Raw genomic sequence first — 17,204 nt, 5'->3', positions numbered from 1 at the left:
TTTCGAATTTTCATCTGATGCCTATAGAAGCTCCTCGAGTAGACCAGCAACGGCTGGGTCTACCCAACCTGACCAAAGTCGAGAGACAGATCGTTCAGCAGCTGTCCGAATGCGACGGCAAGGAGCTCATGAGGCATTTACGGGGATTCAAACTGTGGACGTGGGACATTGGGGTAGGTGCTCGAGCTATTTCCGTCTCATCTGTTTTCAGTTCCAAACGCACCTCTACTTTTGGGCCCCGCTTCTGAATAGATTCGATGGAATCCTGAACTGCTACGCCAAGAAGAAGGGGCTTCTGGTGGACTTAGACGCTCCCATAGAGCAAATCCCCGACGAATACCGAATCCCACCTACACCTGTGACACCCAGGTTAGGCTGCGTACTCTGTCAAGCTGGTTGCCAATGCCAGGATGATGACATCTTGGTGGTTCTTCGAGTGCTCAGCCTAATATTAGAAAACGTATTGGGACAGTCAGGAGTTCAGTGGATTCATCCTGTAATGTGCATTCTCTCATCGGAGAATATGCTGCTGGTATACGAGGCTCTCCGAGTCTTGAGCTTCACAGCTTTGTCGTTTGGACGGCCATCAGACCTGATGGAAACGAAGATGTATCAGGAGATGCAGATGAGACTTCATGCGCTGAGTCAACCTCCATTGGGCTGCCTGACCAGCTCTGAAGACGGCCACCTCGAGGGATCTACGTTCAGTTTCTACTCAGCTCCCGCCGGCGTCGATCTGTTGAGGCAAGTTCCCAGCCATCTTCGCAGGTTAGAATTTGTCTTCAACTCCGCTTCGGGATCGCTACCAGTGTTGGAGATTCCTTTCACCGAGCTAATGTGCAAGACTGTTCTCTCCGACGCTGCTTTCACTACACCGGAGGATCACCGCCGCATCCTGAAGAAGACACGCGAGGTAGTGTCGCGGTACAGCCTTCCCGAATGTGTACAGCTCGAGATTCAACTAACGGTAACGACTCTTGCCATACGTTCGAGTCGTAAGCTACGGCGCCTGATGAGTGACGTCCGATTAATGGCCATCTACATGATGATTCTCAGCAACACGGAGCAGATGAACTCGTTCCTCACGTCCAGCTACCCCTCAATACCGGAAGAAGCCATATTCTTCCTTGGACGTCATGACCAGCTCGCAATCAGCACTCTCCGGATCATTCTGGACATTTGGACGTCTTTTGCAGTTGAACGACTTCAACCTCAGCTGACAATCCAGAGTCTCGGCGTTAACGAACCGAACGGCCTGATTTCCAGCATCATCTTTTTCTACTTACGGCTTCCAGACACGGCTGACCTCGTAAATCAGGAGGATTGGCAAGCTGAAGGACCTGATTACTGCCGCCACGTTAGCGTATGCGACAAGATCTTACCGATCATCAGGGACCAAATCTCCACACCTCTTACACCTGTTAGTCGGCGGGACGGTCTGGATCACGTACCTATGCTTGAAGACGACTTGGACGTGGACGCCTACTTCAACCGGTCTCGCGGGCCTGCACCCTGTGAGTTGACAAGGCTGCATGGCGACCTGCTTGACCGTTTAGCACACCTGTTCTATGCGGTGCATGCACACCTCGCCAATATGGGAACCTCATTCCTGATGCGTAACCGGCATATCGTCAGCGTCTTCGTCCAGCTGCTGCGAGTGACACACTTGGCTTACGCCAAGGCAGTGCTTGGTGCTATGAGGTCGCTTCAGGGATCCAGTCCTATAGTGGTCTCCTGTGGTCTTCGGGACGTCCTAGCCGCCAGAGAAAGCTTTGAACTGTACCGAATGAGTCGAAGCCGTCGACCTGAAACGTTAACCGCTGATGAAATTCGCGACGAAAGCGCATTGCTGTGTCCTGGCGCTCCACAGCCTGTGGGGATGTCCACGGAGACCTATGAACGCGCGTGTCAATTTTGGTTGAGGCAAGAAGAGCACGAGGCTGCATTCAGCATCGTGGTGATATCGATGGACACTCCCATCCTCTCAAGACACCCAGCATCCGTGAGGTTCCAATCTTGCCACGGCTACCACGGTGAGCTGATGAAGCGTGTGTTTCAACATCCGCCGATGTACGGCTTGACAGTCTACGGCAACAACATCAATCTTTTAACCGACCTGTGTTCAGAGGACCCCACTGTGGTCACGACGCTGGCGGACCTTGGCATTCTGCCTGCCCTCGTGGACAATGCCGAGGTACAGAACATCCTTTGTGATGAGGTATTTCCGCAGGTTGCGCCTTGTGTGCAGTCTCTCTACGTCTATCAGGGCGCGTTTGAGTACCTAGCCAGCACAGACCACAAGTTGTTCCGACTTCTTGTTGAAGGGTGCACTCACGTGGAGTGTATGAGGCTGGAGCGGATGACTGAATTGGCCATGCACATTGGGCAGAGCGCAGACAGCATTGTTAGGCAGCTTCCTGCGATGCAGCCCATCTTCCAACAGTGTCTGAACGACCAGCTGACGCGGTTTAAGGATCTTGTGCAGACCGTTCCGTCCTGGCAACCCAAGGGCCTCCAGACCACATTCAACGAGGTCGAGTCCTTGCTGAGCTGGAATACCGAACCACGCCTTGCCACCGTCGGATCCTTCCAGCTGGTGATGGATCCCCCACACCTGTACATCGTTGACCGGTTTGCTCACTTTTGCCGCATGATGTCTACCTGCTCCTCGGACTTGACAGTAGGCGCGTACAGCGTGATGGTGCTGCAGGTGCTGGGAGCGCTGCCGATGGACAGCGGGGCCTACGCCACCGTCTTTCCGCCCTGCGTCTGTCACTCCCTGAATGGACATCCTGCAGGGCAGCTGGTGAAGAAGTTTCTGGTGAAGCAGGCAGCCACCGCGAATTCCACGGTGATGGTGCCATTCTTTTCACATATGCAATTTGCTCTGAAGCGCTGTATGGACCTACTATCGGAAATCGACTCGTTTCCAACAGAGCTGCAATACGCTTGGCTGCCTTCGGAATTTGACCCCAGTACAAATCTGACAAAGGAGGCCTACGATAGACTGGTTCGGCTCCGAACTGAACTTGTCGGTCACTACAGCTCTCTAGACACCTGCTTCTTCGTCGTGCTGGCTTTCAAGGACTTCCATGGATCTTCCAAACTCCGGATGATGGACACATTAAAGGAGCCACTTAAGCTACTGGTGGAATTACTCCCTGGAATCTTGTTTCGTCTCTCGGGTCAAGCCCACAATTGTCGCACTGACCAACCGAGCCTCCTAGCAGCCGCCACGAAGGCCTCGTGTCACGACCCCCCTGCCATGAGAGCGAGGAAGTGGTCCACCCACCTGGAGTCCTACTCCAATCCTCACGACTCTGTCGCTGTTCCCCACAACGCCCTATCTCACAAGTCCTATTACTGGTCTACATTGGCGGAGTGGTGTTTCTCATGGCCTAATCTGTCGCTGGAGCCCACGTTGAAGTTTGCGGTACCAGGCAAGGTTCGCTACCTGCATCAATCTGACGAGATGTCCGACCTGTCGTCTTTTGAAAACCCATCAGTTGGAACCTCTGGAACCGTCGTTAAGGAAACCATGCGAATCGTCTGCTCTACGCTTCGGACCTTCATATCTCGAGCCACCTGGACAACCATGGGCGTGCATGGCGAAATAGAGCGATCGTGGCCAGCTTTCTTCAGTAATGCACTCACGATTGCTCGTGTTTGCGCTTCGTCGCTGAAACGAATCCCTCTCGTGCCCGGACCGTATGACGCCTTCAAGGCGGCGCCTTCGGTTATCAGCCCGCTTCAGATGGCACGATACGTGACCGACTCCATGGATATCCTCTATCGTGTCGTCGTCGACGAGAGAAATAAGCTCCTTCTACCTTTCGGTGCTTTTGTTGGCGCTGGAGGCGCCCGCCTTCTCCTGTCCGCCGTAAACTACTGCTTGCAGGTTCATATGGCCATGTGCATCGCTGCGGTGAGGTACGAGGCTATCGCTGCGACGGCCTCGCAGCAGCCTTCGTGGGTCCGATCCTCTGCTGAAAGGCGTCCCTTCCTCGACGCTGCTGCGCCGTTGTTGAGTGACGGCTGTCCCGCGAAGAAGCAGGAGTCCAGATACAAGGAAGTCGTGGGTCCCCAACCAGAGCAGTACCTCACGGTGGAGGACCTGATAGACGGAGCCTGTGTGGATTGCTCTGCGGAATGGCGAGAATCTCTGACAGAAATGGTGCAATGGGCCATTGCGGTCCCCGTCTGCGAAGTTCCAGGCGCCTACGACATCGCAAGCAAGTCGCTACGCGGCTCTCTTTTTTTCCTCGAGCAGATCACCAATTACCAAAAGACGGTCCTGCAACCGCAAGCGGCTGTGGAACTCGCTGCCGTCTTTCCCCCTGCGGAGGAAGTGAAGGCTACCATCGTGGAAGTTGTGTCTGTCCTGTGCAATGACCTCTCGAAGTACTTCTTGGTGAGCCCTCCCCCCCTACAGCCTAAGCCGTCTATGGCGACAATCGCAAAGAACGTGATTCTTCAACGCATTCCCCATATGTTCCTGGCCTGCCTCCTCCGTGTCGGCCACAACGCCGTTCTTTTGTCAAGGAACTCCTACAGTGTGGAGGGGGTCGCACTCCCAGCCAATGATACGTTCACAGAAGACGTGACTCTCGTCCTCAGCGTCCCCGGAGGGGTCAACGACTCCGCTTCCCGCTTCGACGCCCAGAAGGTGCAGCAAAGCATCACGTTCCTCAGCGAGCACCTTTTGAGTCTCTACTCTGACACCATGTTCCTTCACCCTTGCCACGTCGAGGTCATCCACAACGGATTGACGGAGGCCACGGAGGGAATGACGCCAGTGGAGCATGATGCTGCCCGCCTCGTCAAGGTTCTGAAAACGCTTGCCACCATAGTGGCTAAGATGGAGAAGGCGGTGTTGGTCTTGCCACCTCCAGTGGCTCGCGCTAGCCGGCCATATACCGAGTGGTTGACATCGGAGATTCAGGAGGTGTGCCGTCATTTCAGACTGCCGGGCGTTGGGCATGTGGAGGAGGTATACGTGGGTCCTTCCGTTCATCCGGTGTTCTCTGATGACATGTTCCTCCGAACGGAGGAGCCGTGCCTGGCCTCTGACTGCCCTACTAAGGCATTGCAGGTTCCTCACTCGCTTTTCGACCTTCAAAGCGTTTACCAGGCTAACGTGGTTCATCGCACGCTTCACAGCGTCATACAGAGTCTTCTCATCGCCCAAAGACAGGAGAATGACGTCAGCTGGAGCTCTGTCGCACGCTTACTCTGCGACATCCTTCACGTCTTCACCGCAACACACAAGACGATGGATGCGGAGTTGGGACTTCAGCGCAAGGGCTACATCTCGCTTGGGCGTGTCGTTCCGACGCCTCCGACGCCAGCGGGTTACTTCACAGTGCCGGCAGGCTTGGTTGCACCCATGCACGCCTTGCTTCCCTCGCTTCCCTTCCACTACCTGATGGAGAACGTCAGCATGGTCAAGAAGGTCCAGTCAGTGCTGTCTCAGGGGACTGAGGACAGCAACTGGTCGAGGTCCCCAACGGTATATGAGACCGTGCCCCCTGGAGGGTTACGCGTCGCTTCGACGCCTCCCTCGTGGCTGACGCTTCTGTGGTTGGCCCTGTGCCAGTCTATAGCATACCTTGAGACTTCTGATTGGATTGAGAGCCTAACGTCAGAGGACCCATTAAAGGCCCCGAAGTCCCCCTGGAAATCTAAGCTGGTGGATAGTGCTCTGGACACTATACATCACTTCCCAGGCGGCGACTCTGCGTGTATCACCGCTGCCATGGTGACTGTGGTGCCACTGCTGACCTCCACCCAGCTGGCTCTCCAGTTTCTGCGGTATCAACCGGCAGGGTTGTCGTCGTCCTTTGGAGGGGGAGTTGGCCTGCTGCTGCGACTGCCGAGGACTGCTTCCTGCGACTTCACACAGCTAGTTGACTTCGTTCAAGATTACTTCGCGTCGAACGTTGCCCAGTCATGCCAACTAACAGAGTCCACAGTGGTGTACAAACTCGGGGGCACCTCCAAGGACTGCGCCCTGACTAAGGTCTTACCCGCGCTCCCTGATGAGGCAGACTCCAGCAGGTCGTCGCTGCAGTCGTCGCAGTCCCTCAAACTGGAAAACATCCTGGAGCTCCTCTCTGACAATGGGATAAGGCTGGGTCCGTACCAGGTCGACGTGCTTCAAGTCGCACTCAACATCGACACCAGCGATATGACTGCAAAGTTGGCCCCTCTCGAAGAACGAAAGCGTCGGCTGACAGAGACCCCAGCAGGTAAACGCATTAGGAAACAGATGGACAAGTCAAGCCGAATCAACCTCGCGATCTGGTCAGTGCTGACAACGCTTTGCGACTACACCGGCCTCTATCTGAACCTACAAGCGGCGCTCAGGCTGTCGCCACCTCCGCTGTCGATTCATCCGGACGCCCTCTTCTACTCTTGCGCTTGTCAGTGGCTACCTACGAAGTCCAAGCTCTGTCTGCAGTTTCCGTTTTCATTGGACGCTGAGGCTCTATTCCGTCGTATGAGAAGGTTGGTCCAAAACCACCCGAAGCTCAGCGCTTTCTTTACGAAGTCGCCAGCCATCAACAATGACGCTTTGAAGGACGCTGGTGGCCTCCTAGGCACCGTAGAAGCGGCCCTAGAGGAGTCTTCAGACTCTAGCATGCCTTGTGTCGTCCGCTCCAGCAACGCACGCGTGCCGTCTGACGATGCGGAATCCCGCAGCCTCCCGAGCCCTCTGGTTCGGTGCCTTCGCCGTGCGCTTACGGTACTGATCAACGCGAATAACCCTGAGCTTTGTGACCGCCTGCTATTCACAGGCGAGGACCCGTGTGCACCGCTTCTAGCCAATCCCGTCCTATCTGACGTGCTGGGGGAAGCGCCCATCCCTGCAGGAAGCAAGGCGGCGGACCCTCACCGCCCCGCCGTGAAGACCATCATCGCTGTTTCCAACGTATTGGCTGAGATTGCGAGCCACAGCAGACCTACAGGCCTGCGAATGCTGCACGACCTCCTGCCAGATCTGCAGTCGCTGGTTGCAAGCCGCAACACAGCGGAGCCGTGGCGCTACGTAACCAGCGTTTTTGCCTACTGTGCCATCCTCAACGGCTTACTGAATGTCATTCCCAGCGATACTTCAGATGAGCCTTCCGAACGGATTCCTTACCCTCTGTGTGAGGCCTTAAGGCAGTCCCTATCCAAAATCGTAATCTCTCTCGACGCCTACCGCGAGGATAGTGCAGTGCTGACGAACGGACTAATCAAGAGCCTCTCCAGCCTATGCCTGCCTGAGAGCTGCAAACTGCGGGCGAAAGAAACTACGTGCCAAGTTGAGGAGGTGGACATTCTTGCGGGCCTGTCCGATCTCAACGAAAATGGGGACGTCACTAGTGTGCTGTCCGAGATGGAGAGCATGACGGTAGGAAGTGAGTCAGAAGACTTTGGAGATGACGACGAAGATGACGAGGATGTTGATGTGTGGGAAGAGGACAGTGGAGATTCGGAAAATGGAGACGCGTTCTCGAGCTCCGACTCTGAGGATACACCCATGCGACCTCCTCCTCTCCCCCACGAAGCCAACGACGACGAGCTCCGCAGCAGGGACCCGTTCTCGATACTCCACCTGCTTATCGGGCGGGGCAACGTGCTAAACATGGTGGAGCGTACAGAGCCCGAGGACGAGTTCGAGTCAGAAATGATTGTAGAACCTCAGATTCGCGATTCTGACGACGAGAGCGAGCTGCAATCCGACACGCAGCTAGAGGGTCTTGCTGGCACTGTCGACTGGGCGAACCCAGTTGTGAGCTTCTCCAATGGAGTCCAGTCGGGCAGCGAGGAGGAGGGGGAACCGGAGGCAGGTGAACCTGAGGCGGGCGATTCCGACTTCGAGGTGCCCGCGGTGGATGATGCTGGCGAGGCAACGTGGGTGCATCTGCAGGCAGCAGCTCGTGCAGAGGACGCGGCGACCAACGACTTGTCCTTCGACTGCGAGGAGATCAGACCTTTAGCGTTCATGCTTGGCCTGAGTTGTCTACAACTACTGGAAGTCAGCGGTGTGGATCCTACTGTAATGGCTGAACTTCCAGCTGACGTTCGGAACGAGGCCTTCACTGTCAGCTTGAACGACATCAGCCTGGGACGGATTCGGGAGATGCAATGCCTGAACCTCAGCAACCACGAGACGGCGGTTAACTTCGCCGCCGAAATGGAAGGTCAAGGACGAGAGTCCATCGACGAGGCCACCCAGACTGAATTGGGAGCGGAAGAAGGAACGCAGACTGCCGAGAACACGGCGGGGGAAGCCCTTGCCAACAACGGATCTTTGCCTGAAACCGAAGGTGAGGCTACCGAAGATGACGAGGCTGAGATACCAGCATGGCTTGGTAGCCCCTTTCGCATTGAAGACATTCGCCGCGCGTTTTTTTACTCCGTTCCGGAGATTGTGAGACAAGAGCTTCGCCGGGTAGATCCAGCAGATGCCGGCGTCGACATGATCGACGAGAGTAATGCGACCTTCATCGCTAGTCTAGACCCCGTCACGCGGATAGAAGTGCTAGGCTCCGCGTCCTCCGCTTTTCTTCGTACCCTTCCACAAGAGATCCAAGACGAAGCCGCCAACATCCAAACCAACAACATTCATGAGCTGGATCGAACTGTCCGAGCCCCACAAGTGGTGTTAAACTACGAAGACCACGCACCGCTGGTGGAGCTTCTTGCACCTACGGCGCATCTGAGACAGGCCGGCGGAGGACGTGAGTGCTTTTCCCAGTTCGCGTCTCATTTGATTTCAGTTCTCGATATGACTAGTCCTCGCCATCACAGGAGTTACCATCCTCCGCCAGAGAGAACGTTGCAGATGTTCCAACGCTTCCCCACGGGTCTAGACATGGACCGCTTCTCGACGACAGCCATACGGCACCGGCCGTTCCGTGACCAGCTGCTGGGGGAGCTGGCCCAAGAGACTGGAAATGCACCACTGCCGATCCCAGAGCACTGGCGTCGACAAACGTCAGAAGCGCTGAACCCTCCACTCAGCACCGAGACGACTGTTGCCCTCTGCCGATTCCTGCTCATCCGACGACAGGTTTCTCGAAAGGAGATGCACCTGGTTTTGTCCTCCCTAGTCATGAGTCACCCCGCAGGGCGAAGTGCCGTCTTGCACCTCCTTCTGTTAGCTGCGGGCAGGAGGTCAGATACCAGCGCGAAGGTCGCGTCGGTCGACTTTCCGAGCGAGTTCATTTTGACGTCTCTTGATGACCCGCGATCACATTCGGCGCTTTCGACGATCAACAGCAGCTCGCCTGTAGTCCGCCGGGGCATCGTGGCTACCATCAGCGTCTACCGCGCATTGGAGCACCTGAGGTCACTCATACAGGTCTCCAGCGAGGCAAGCCGGTTTTTTTGCCAATCGAGTCCCGTCCCGTTCGAGATGGAGAGTGAGCAGGATTCTGTCCACATCAATGAAATGAAACGGAAGAAGAGCCGTATGGAAGAGCGAAGACCAAGAGCTCACATTAACCGACTGCTGGACTTGCTGACCTCGCCGCTGATCCTCTCATCACCCCATCACGTCCTGCAGCTGGTGGAATCCATCAAATCGCTGGTGCTATCGAAGGCTAACAAGGACGTGACCTCCAGGGCGTTCGATGAGCCGAACGATGAAGAAGCCGTCGAGGAGGTAGAGGAGGAGGAGGAGGGTGCAGAGGAGTTCCCTAACTCCCAGCCCGACTCGAGTCGGGCCTCAAAGTCGCCAGATGAGAGCCAGATTCCTCTCGAAGAGTCCATTCTCTGCGCTATTGAGCCGTCCTCCGGCGTCCACATCGTCCAGTTTCTCACTGGCGTCAGCGAGGCAGGACTCAGCGCTAGAAGCGTTGCACTGCTTCACGGGTCTAGCGGAGGAACATTGGTGAAGATTTTGGCTCGTATCATAACGGAGATGCTTGGACACCCAGCCCATCAGGAGTGGGTTCTGATGGAGCTCCGCCTAGCTGCGGTGCGACTAAGCGAGATGGCGCGACGGCTCCTGTTAAGCCTGAAGAACCCCAACGGCGCTATCGCACGCTCTCGGGAAATTGACCAGTACTCCCAGTTGTTCTCTCGGTTCGTCACGTCACTCGCCACGATCTGCAGCCCTCTGAAGTCGCCAGCGGAGCCTCTGGCCATGTATGTCTCCATCCTTGACCAGCCCATGCAAGAGATCTGGCTAGCGCTGGACGCACTGTTCGAGTCCTTCGAAGGCGACCTAGAACCCACTGCCTCGGCCGCCGGGGACTCCGTGTCCGACGGCAGCTCAGCGAACAGCGAGGACATCAGAAGTCTGTCTGACGACTCCGATGTGCCCCCGGACCTACCGACCGACCTCGGGTCACCACACCGTGGAGTCGACGCTGATGGGTGGCTCAGAAGGCCTTCAGTCAACGCGGTTTGCCTCCTTCAGGCTTTGAACGTGCTCAATGTGCTGCTCGTGGGAAGTCAGGTCTGTCTGGCCGCTGACTCTGATTTGAAGGAGGTGACCCCTCTTGATCTGGTTGACAATCGGGATCTGTTGGGCCCTAATAAGGGGATTGAGCTTTTCGAGAAGCGCCTCAAGGATGCTTCAGGTGAGAGCTCGACGAACCACATGAACGAGCGGCATAGACGCATTGCCCAGTTCTGCATGAAACGCAAAGACATTATCAACTCCAAGATAAAGTTCGGCTCTGTCCACAGTCCCAGTTGTGCGTTGTCGCTGCTGCGGATCGTGCCCTTGTGTGTGTCCTTCGACAACAAGGTGGCCTACTTCCGATCCCGCGTGAAGCAGCTGAAGAGCCGGTCCACTGACACGCTCCGCTTGACGGTTCGGCGAGAGAGCGTCTTCACTGATAGCTACTACCAGGTTCATAACAACGCTGACTTGCTCCGAGGCCGGTTGGTGGTGCATTTCCAAGGAGAGGAAGGCGTGGACGGAGGCGGGCTCACCAAAGAGTGGTACTCGATACTCTCCAAGGAAATCTTCAACCCAGACTACGCCCTGTTTACTCGGCTGGGGGACAAGGCTGAGTTCAACAGTCCTAACCCAGCATCAGGAGTCAACGTGCAAGACATGGAGTTCTTCCGTTTCGTGGGGAGGGTGATTGCTAAGTGCGCCTATGACGGGCACCACATGGATGCCTACTTCACACGGTCAATCTACAAATCGATCGTTGGGAGAGACCTCAAACAAGAAGACCTGGAGGCTGTGGAACCCGACTTTTACCGTAACCTGCAGATGATTCGAGGCCATAAGCTGGCCGACATAGGGCTAGAGCTGTCGTTCTCTGTCGAGCGCAACGACTTCGGCGACGTGAAGACCGAAGAGCTGATTCCTGGGGGGGCGAACATTCCCGTCACAGACGTGAGATATTGGGGAAACTATCATACAGGCAACAAAGGAGGAGTACATACGCCTATTCTGCGAGTATAAAATGTTCAAGTCTATAGAGACCCAAATGCGCAACTTCTTGGATGGCTTCTACGAAGTGGTCCCTAAACGGTTGATCTCCATGTTCACGGATAAGGAACTCGAACTGTTGATAAGTGGATGTCCAGAGATCGACGTCGCTGATCTCCGTAACAACACGGAGTACGTCAACTACGTCACGACTCAACAGTTGATAGTCTGGTTCTGGGAATGCCTCTCTGAGATGGACCAGAAGCACTTGGCTATGTTCGTTCAGTTTGTCACCGGCACCAGCAAGGTGCCGCTCGGCGGATTCGTCAACCTCATGGGCATGCGCGGGCCCCAAAAGCTGAACATTCACAAGTGCCACGGCGAAGACCGACTACCAACAGCACACACGTGCTTCAACCAGCTCGATCTGCCGGTGTACAGCTCGAAAGCTCAGCTGCAGAGGAAAATGATGCAGGCAATTACGGAGGGCAACGAAGGGTTCGGTTTTGTTTGAGTGAGGAACCTATTAGTGGGGCAGCGATTAAGAGTCGTTTTCATGATGTGGATTGAAAATGTAGAATATTATCGGGATGCCCAGAAAAGCGAAGAAGACTGAAGAGGAGAACCCGCTTTATGATGTGGAGGCCATCGTCGGGTACAAAGTGGAGAACGGCAAGGACCTTTTCCTTGTGAAATGGGTGGGGTACCCTGCCGAGGACAATACATGGGAACCACGAAGCTGTTTTCCCAACATGGCTGAAGGCATTGTCGCCCAAATGGAAAGTCTCAGGGCACAATACAACGAGGAGAACCACCGATCTCGGCGGTACGGCGAAACCCACCGCGCTAAGAGGATGAGGAAGGATAGCGACTACGAACCAAAGCCACGCAGGAAAGGCGTGCAAAAGTCAACGGCATACGACACAAGTTCGTGCTCGAGCGACATAGAGGACGTTCAGACTTCCTCTGTCGTCGTAGTGAAGGTGTCCCGAATGCAGAATGAGGAGTTAATGGCGGTGATCGACAACTGCGGGACCCGCGAGCAGATGCTGGTGTCCGAGCTCGTAGAGCGACACTCGAAGGCTCTCTGCCAATTCCTCCTGAAACGTGTTCAGTTTCGCACTAGCAGCCAGTGATATCAATGTATGTACCGGAATTTCACCTTCTAAACTGCGTCGCTAGTACTGGTATTTCACCATCTACACGATCTAAACTGTGTCGCTAGTAAACGTTCTTCATCGTTCTACCTTCTGCCTAAGGACCACGAGAAGCTTTTTTAGACTGACGTAGTCGGCAAGACAACAGGGGCCTTCTCGCGTAAGGTAGCGACGTGCACGTGGTTGTCGTGGCTAACAAGCACCAGCGCTAAGCCGATGGTAGTCATACCTAGACCGAGGCAAACCGCTGCCAGAATAGGAATCCAGACCTGGCTTGAATATGGAAGCAGGGACGCGGCGTAACCTGTCGCTTGAGGGATGATGACTGTTCTTGTGAACGTCGAAGTTGCAGAGTTGACTGCCCTAGTGAACGTCGAAGCTGCAGTGATGACGGTGGTCGGTATTACTGTAGTCGCTAAGTCCATAACGACTCGGTTAGCTACCCGCTCAGCAACAGCGGTGGCAGTGCAAGCCTTGCTGATTCGTACCCAGTCGTACTCCGCCAACGATGCGAAGCAGTTTTGTGTAGGGAGTCCTTTGTGGAAATGCTGAATGAAGGTGGTAGCATCAATAGACCGGAATCCGGCGCCTTGACAGCCGATGTTCTTGACTAGCGTGGCCTGCTCTGTGAACGCATCAAGGGTAGAGCAAACTCCATGACAGTTCCCCTCCTCAGATCCTGTGACACACCCCACGAGAGCCAGACCAGGCATGGGTTCGTTGACTCCGAGAATACCTGACGGGCAGTCCGGAGCAAGCCGCATGAGTTGGGCCCATACGTGCATATTGGGGTTCCCGACCCACAAGACATCCACACTACTCGGGCTGACGCACGCGAAAAGCTCCGGGTTGCCGCACATGTCGGGGTTGCCACGCACGAGACCTGAGTAACAGGCCGCAGACCTGACTCCAGTGTAGTCGGCAAGCACGTCTGATGGGGATACCGACAGCCACTCCTCGCATCCCAGCGAGTTCCATTTCTCTGGATTCCTGTAAAACTCTGACGTCACCGGGCACTTCCCCTTGCACTCGACGATTTCCTGTCCTTTGACACAAGCGACCTGGATGCGGTCGTGTAACGCCTTCACAGCCAACTCTCCAGGACATGAGTCTTTATACAGCAGAATCATCCCGAAGGCGTCGAATCTACCTTTTACGACTCCACGCAACAGCACGCTTTCATCTGCATAGCATCTATGCTCTAGCGCTGCAGTCCTCGCCTGTGACAGCAAAATGATCCAGAGCAGCATGCACACGGAAATGAGCAGTGCACCATCAGAGAACGGAGCCTGGCGAATCACATAGCATGCCGTAGTCCGACTTCTTCCTGCAGAGATATGAAACAGACAGCTCTACCGGAGTTGCCGGAATGACAGTTTTTGGCTTGATGAAACCAGCATCCCATCACGATACGAAAGATTTCTTGCATTTATTGCCGCTATGCGTCATGGTTACGTTTTGACATTGCTGACCGCTACATGGAGCAAGAAGTTGCTCGGGGTTGAAATTCACACCGACTACGTTCCGCTACACCATGACAAAGACGATGTGTTCTACTTGCTGGTTCAGTCGGAGAAGCCAGAGCCTGCGCCAGTGTTTTTGTGGTTGAATGGAGGCCCCGGTTGCAGCTCTATGGAGGGTGCTTTCTCTGAAAACGGACCTTTCGGTCTCCTTGACGACGGCGCAACCCTCGTCTCCAACGACTTTTCCTTGCATAAGCTGGGCCACGTGATCTACTTGGACCAGCCAGTCGGGGTTGGCCTGGCGAAAGCCAGCAGTGGTGGGGAACCGCGCAACGGAGACGAGCTCGGCCGTGATGCATCGTTCGCTGTCAACACTATTCTGCAGAAGCACCACCTTACGAAGCTGCCGTTCTACATCCTCGGCGAAAGTTATGCAGGTCACTATATACCCTCTATAAGCACTGCGCTGCTGCGAGACTATCCCAACGTGAATTTGAAAGGTATTGGCGTTGGCAACGGCTTCGTCAATCTCAGAAAGTCCGCTGGAGAAGGACCCAAATACCTCGAGGTAAGTACTGCCAGCCTGCACCATTGACTTGCGTTCCAGTCCGTAGGCCTGCTGCGCCACGAGAGCGTCTCGCCTTATGGACAGGCTTTTAAGGCTTGTGAGAGCATGGTGATGATGGAGGGGCTCGCGTTGACAGGCATGCTCCTGTGCGAACTCCTAGATCAGGCGCTCTTGGAGGACACCGACAGACCCTTCGACGTTTATGATGTTCGGCGTCGTCACTCTGCGTCCTTCGCTAGCATCGAGCACTTCCTCAACAATAGCACAGTGAAAAACATCCTCAACCTGAAGCCCGATAGAGAGTTCACACTCTGCAAGATGATGCTGACTGAGTACCGCAAAAACGATTACACGGTTAATATGGCGCCGGTCTATGCTGAGCTGGCGAAGAGGATCAAGGTGGCGTTATACTACGGGGACCAGGACTTCATCTGCAACTATATGGGCGGCCTCGCGTGGTTTTGCGAAGAATTCGACTGCTCTGAAGGCTTTACAAAGTGGCAGGGCCCCGAGGCCGCCTTTGGAGAGGTGATGGCGGCGACAGCAAAGGACTCTGACGCTTCGGCGACCTTCTATAGAGTTTACGCTAGCGGACATATGGTACCAGAGGACAGACCGGAGTCCTTCTTCGACATCGTCGGGCGCCTGGTCGCCGACGACACCCCTACCCCGCACGCAGAACACACTAACCACACGCACCACACGCACCACCCGCACCACCCGCCACATGAAGGGGTGGAGACGACAGAAGAAGTTGTAACTGGCAAACAGAGCCACGCTGAGCAGTGGCTCCAGTTGGTTGAGTCGGAGCCACTAATGGTTTCACAGTAATTAGAAAAATGCCTAGTCTGCCGATAGGGCGCGTAGCCACTGTGGCGCGGAAATGTCTGGATGACGACATGCGTCTCTCCAAAGGGGCAGTAGACGCCCTAGCACACGCCGTCGAGGCGTTCATGAAGGAGTTGCTGGAGGAGATGACGGAGGTGTCCGTGACAAGGACGTTGTCTGCCCACGATTTTAGTGAGTTGCGTGGGGCTGCTAACGCAGACGCCGCTGTGAGGAGCGACCCACGGCTGGCTTTTCTGCCTTTAGACTGTGACCTGTTCAGAATTACTGACCGAATTGCTCAGGCAGAAGATGAGACTGCCGGTAGCAACCACCAAAGCGACGATTTTCTTGTTCCGGCATCTGATGATGCCAGTGACGTCGAAATCCCAGAAGACTCTGAGAGTTTCTTTGAGGACTAAATTAATCTTAATTCAATAGCAATGATGGGGCTTCCCTCGGGTGCGAAAGTAAAGTGAGACGGCGCTCCTCTTTAGACAGCTACCGTAGGCGTCGTTGTGAGCCCTCCTTGAGTCCGTTCAGGGAAAAGCCTGAGGGCACCTACCGCGCCGAATGTCGTCGTCTGCAGGGCGAAGCGAATAAGCAGGAAGACGCCAGACAGTACTGGGAGAGGAGGAAGCGAGAACACAGGTCCGAAACCAACCGAAAACTGACCGAAACGAGGAAAATGCATGCGGCAATGACGGAAGAGGCAGCTCGGTTCATCCAGACGAGAGAGACACGAAAGAAGTGGCGAGTGGAAGCTCTAGCACCGCAGGTCTCGAAGGAAGGTGAAGTCAAATCGCTGGAGATGGTTCAAAGGGCGGAGGTGTCCATAAAGCCAGTACACCTACCTCCAAGGCTGCCTCTGGTGGACCTGAGCGCCATTCGAGGGTTCTCGTCGGCGATGTCGCCGGAGTCATCTTACCCCTGTGGCCGATGCCAGTGTTGCCTAGCACGGCGCCGGGACGTGTCAACGGAGTCCACTGGACACATTGACGCGCTTAGGCGGACGATAAGCGAGAGGTATGACGACGAAGAGCCAGCCCGGAGGCCCCTACACACAACACGCACGCAGGCTTCGCGTACACGCACGCAGGCTTCGCACTCCGAGCGGCTGCCGCCGAAATGGGATTCTAGACCTCCTGTACCCCCTTCAAACACCCGACACCGACACGAGCCGGAATCCGACCTCTCGTGGCTGGAACCGAGTGCGTTGGTGGACAAAATCGAGCGGAACTGCCGCTTGATCGAGTCGAGGTTGGCACTGCCGAAGAGCGGCCTTAAGAAGCACGAAGACGACTACGACCCTCCGTCGGTGCAGTACAGATGACACGTAACAAACGTGTAGAAAAATGTGGCTCCAGGGGGAGAACGAATCTCCAGGGAAGACAGAATTTCTTCAGATGGGAGAACGAATCTCGACGGTATCTGAAAAACATGTCTGGGCATAACGTCCAAATGTCAATGCTGAGTGAAAGGAATGATGACTTTAAAGGCGTTGCAGGACACGTTTTCTTGCGGTGACTACAACACTGGCAGGCCACAAAACATTATGGGGTTGATGATGGGTATTCGCTGTAAACCTGACTGGGCGACCAAGGTATTTGATGAAACAATCACTACAAAGTGCCAAACAGTCCCTCGAGGAGGCCCAGATCTCAGCCGTGGAGGGGGTCTTCCTAGCGGATAACGTGGTCTCTGATGACCTCCGGCTTAAGTTAAGTTATCCTCTGCACTGAAACGCCTGGAGAACGTCCCGAATGATCAGAAGGACTGGCACCCCAGAAGTGACAATCAGGTGC

The 17,204-nt window shown here is 55.2% G+C and overlaps 5 protein-coding genes across 9 annotated transcripts; 4 read left to right on the top strand and 1 right to left on the bottom strand.

Moving 5' to 3' along the window:
- Window positions 1-17: 17 nt before the first annotated feature.
- On the top strand, window positions 18-11,900 carry KVP18_001992 (uncharacterized protein; the record flags this gene model as incomplete). 3 transcript variants are annotated; one of them, XM_067952551.1, is made up of 2 exons in its annotated part: window positions 18-173; window positions 212-11,419. In XM_067952551.1, 2 exons carry the CDS (start codon window positions 18-20, stop codon window positions 11,417-11,419), a joined length of 11,364 nt encoding a protein of 3,787 aa, XP_067809536.1. The 3 variants fall into 3 exon arrangements, with proteins under 3 accessions (XP_067809536.1, XP_067809535.1, XP_067809537.1); XM_067952550.1 differs by having other exon boundaries at window positions 110-11,350; window positions 11,379-11,900; XM_067952552.1 differs by lacking the exons at window positions 18-173; window positions 212-11,419 and adding an exon at window positions 11,421-11,900.
- A 76-nt stretch (window positions 11,901-11,976) lies between these two features.
- On the top strand, window positions 11,977-12,522 carry KVP18_002003 (uncharacterized protein; the record flags this gene model as incomplete). Its single annotated transcript, XM_067952567.1, has 1 exon — window positions 11,977-12,522. The coding sequence occupies one exon, from the start codon at window positions 11,977-11,979 to the stop codon at window positions 12,520-12,522; it is 546 nt and encodes a 181-aa protein (XP_067809552.1).
- Window positions 12,523-12,662: 140 nt separating this feature from the next.
- KVP18_002004 (uncharacterized protein) lies at window positions 12,663-13,793 on the bottom strand (the record flags this gene model as incomplete). The annotated part of the gene is made up of 1 exon (XM_067952568.1): window positions 12,663-13,793. One exon carries the CDS (start codon window positions 13,791-13,793, stop codon window positions 12,663-12,665), a length of 1,131 nt encoding a protein of 376 aa, XP_067809553.1.
- A 190-nt stretch (window positions 13,794-13,983) lies between these two features.
- KVP18_001984 (uncharacterized protein) lies at window positions 13,984-15,821 on the top strand (the record flags this gene model as incomplete). Of its 3 annotated transcripts, XM_067952533.1 has the most annotated exons (4): window positions 13,984-14,574; window positions 14,614-15,368; window positions 15,410-15,594; window positions 15,622-15,821. In XM_067952533.1, 4 exons carry the CDS (start codon window positions 13,984-13,986, stop codon window positions 15,819-15,821), a joined length of 1,731 nt encoding a protein of 576 aa, XP_067809518.1. The 3 variants fall into 3 exon arrangements, with proteins under 3 accessions (XP_067809518.1, XP_067809520.1, XP_067809519.1); XM_067952535.1 differs by lacking the exons at window positions 15,410-15,594; window positions 15,622-15,821 and having other exon boundaries at window positions 14,614-15,405; XM_067952534.1 differs by lacking the exons at window positions 13,984-14,574; window positions 14,614-15,368 and having other exon boundaries at window positions 15,414-15,821.
- A 21-nt stretch (window positions 15,822-15,842) lies between these two features.
- On the top strand, window positions 15,843-16,732 carry KVP18_001985 (uncharacterized protein; the record flags this gene model as incomplete). The annotated part of the gene is made up of 2 exons (XM_067952536.1): window positions 15,843-15,874; window positions 15,901-16,732. The coding sequence occupies 2 exons, from the start codon at window positions 15,843-15,845 to the stop codon at window positions 16,730-16,732; spliced, it is 864 nt and encodes a 287-aa protein (XP_067809521.1).
- Window positions 16,733-17,204: the final 472 nt, after the last annotated feature.

The sequence above is a fragment of a genome, assembly GCF_019968955.1.
Source record: "MAG: Porospora cf. gigantea A chromosome Unknown PgA_NODE_33_length_63011_cov_353.023, whole genome shotgun sequence".
Taxonomy (NCBI): Eukaryota; Apicomplexa; class Conoidasida; order Eugregarinorida; family Porosporidae; genus Porospora; species Porospora cf. gigantea A.
This window is presented reverse-complemented; position numbering and strand designations above follow the sequence as displayed.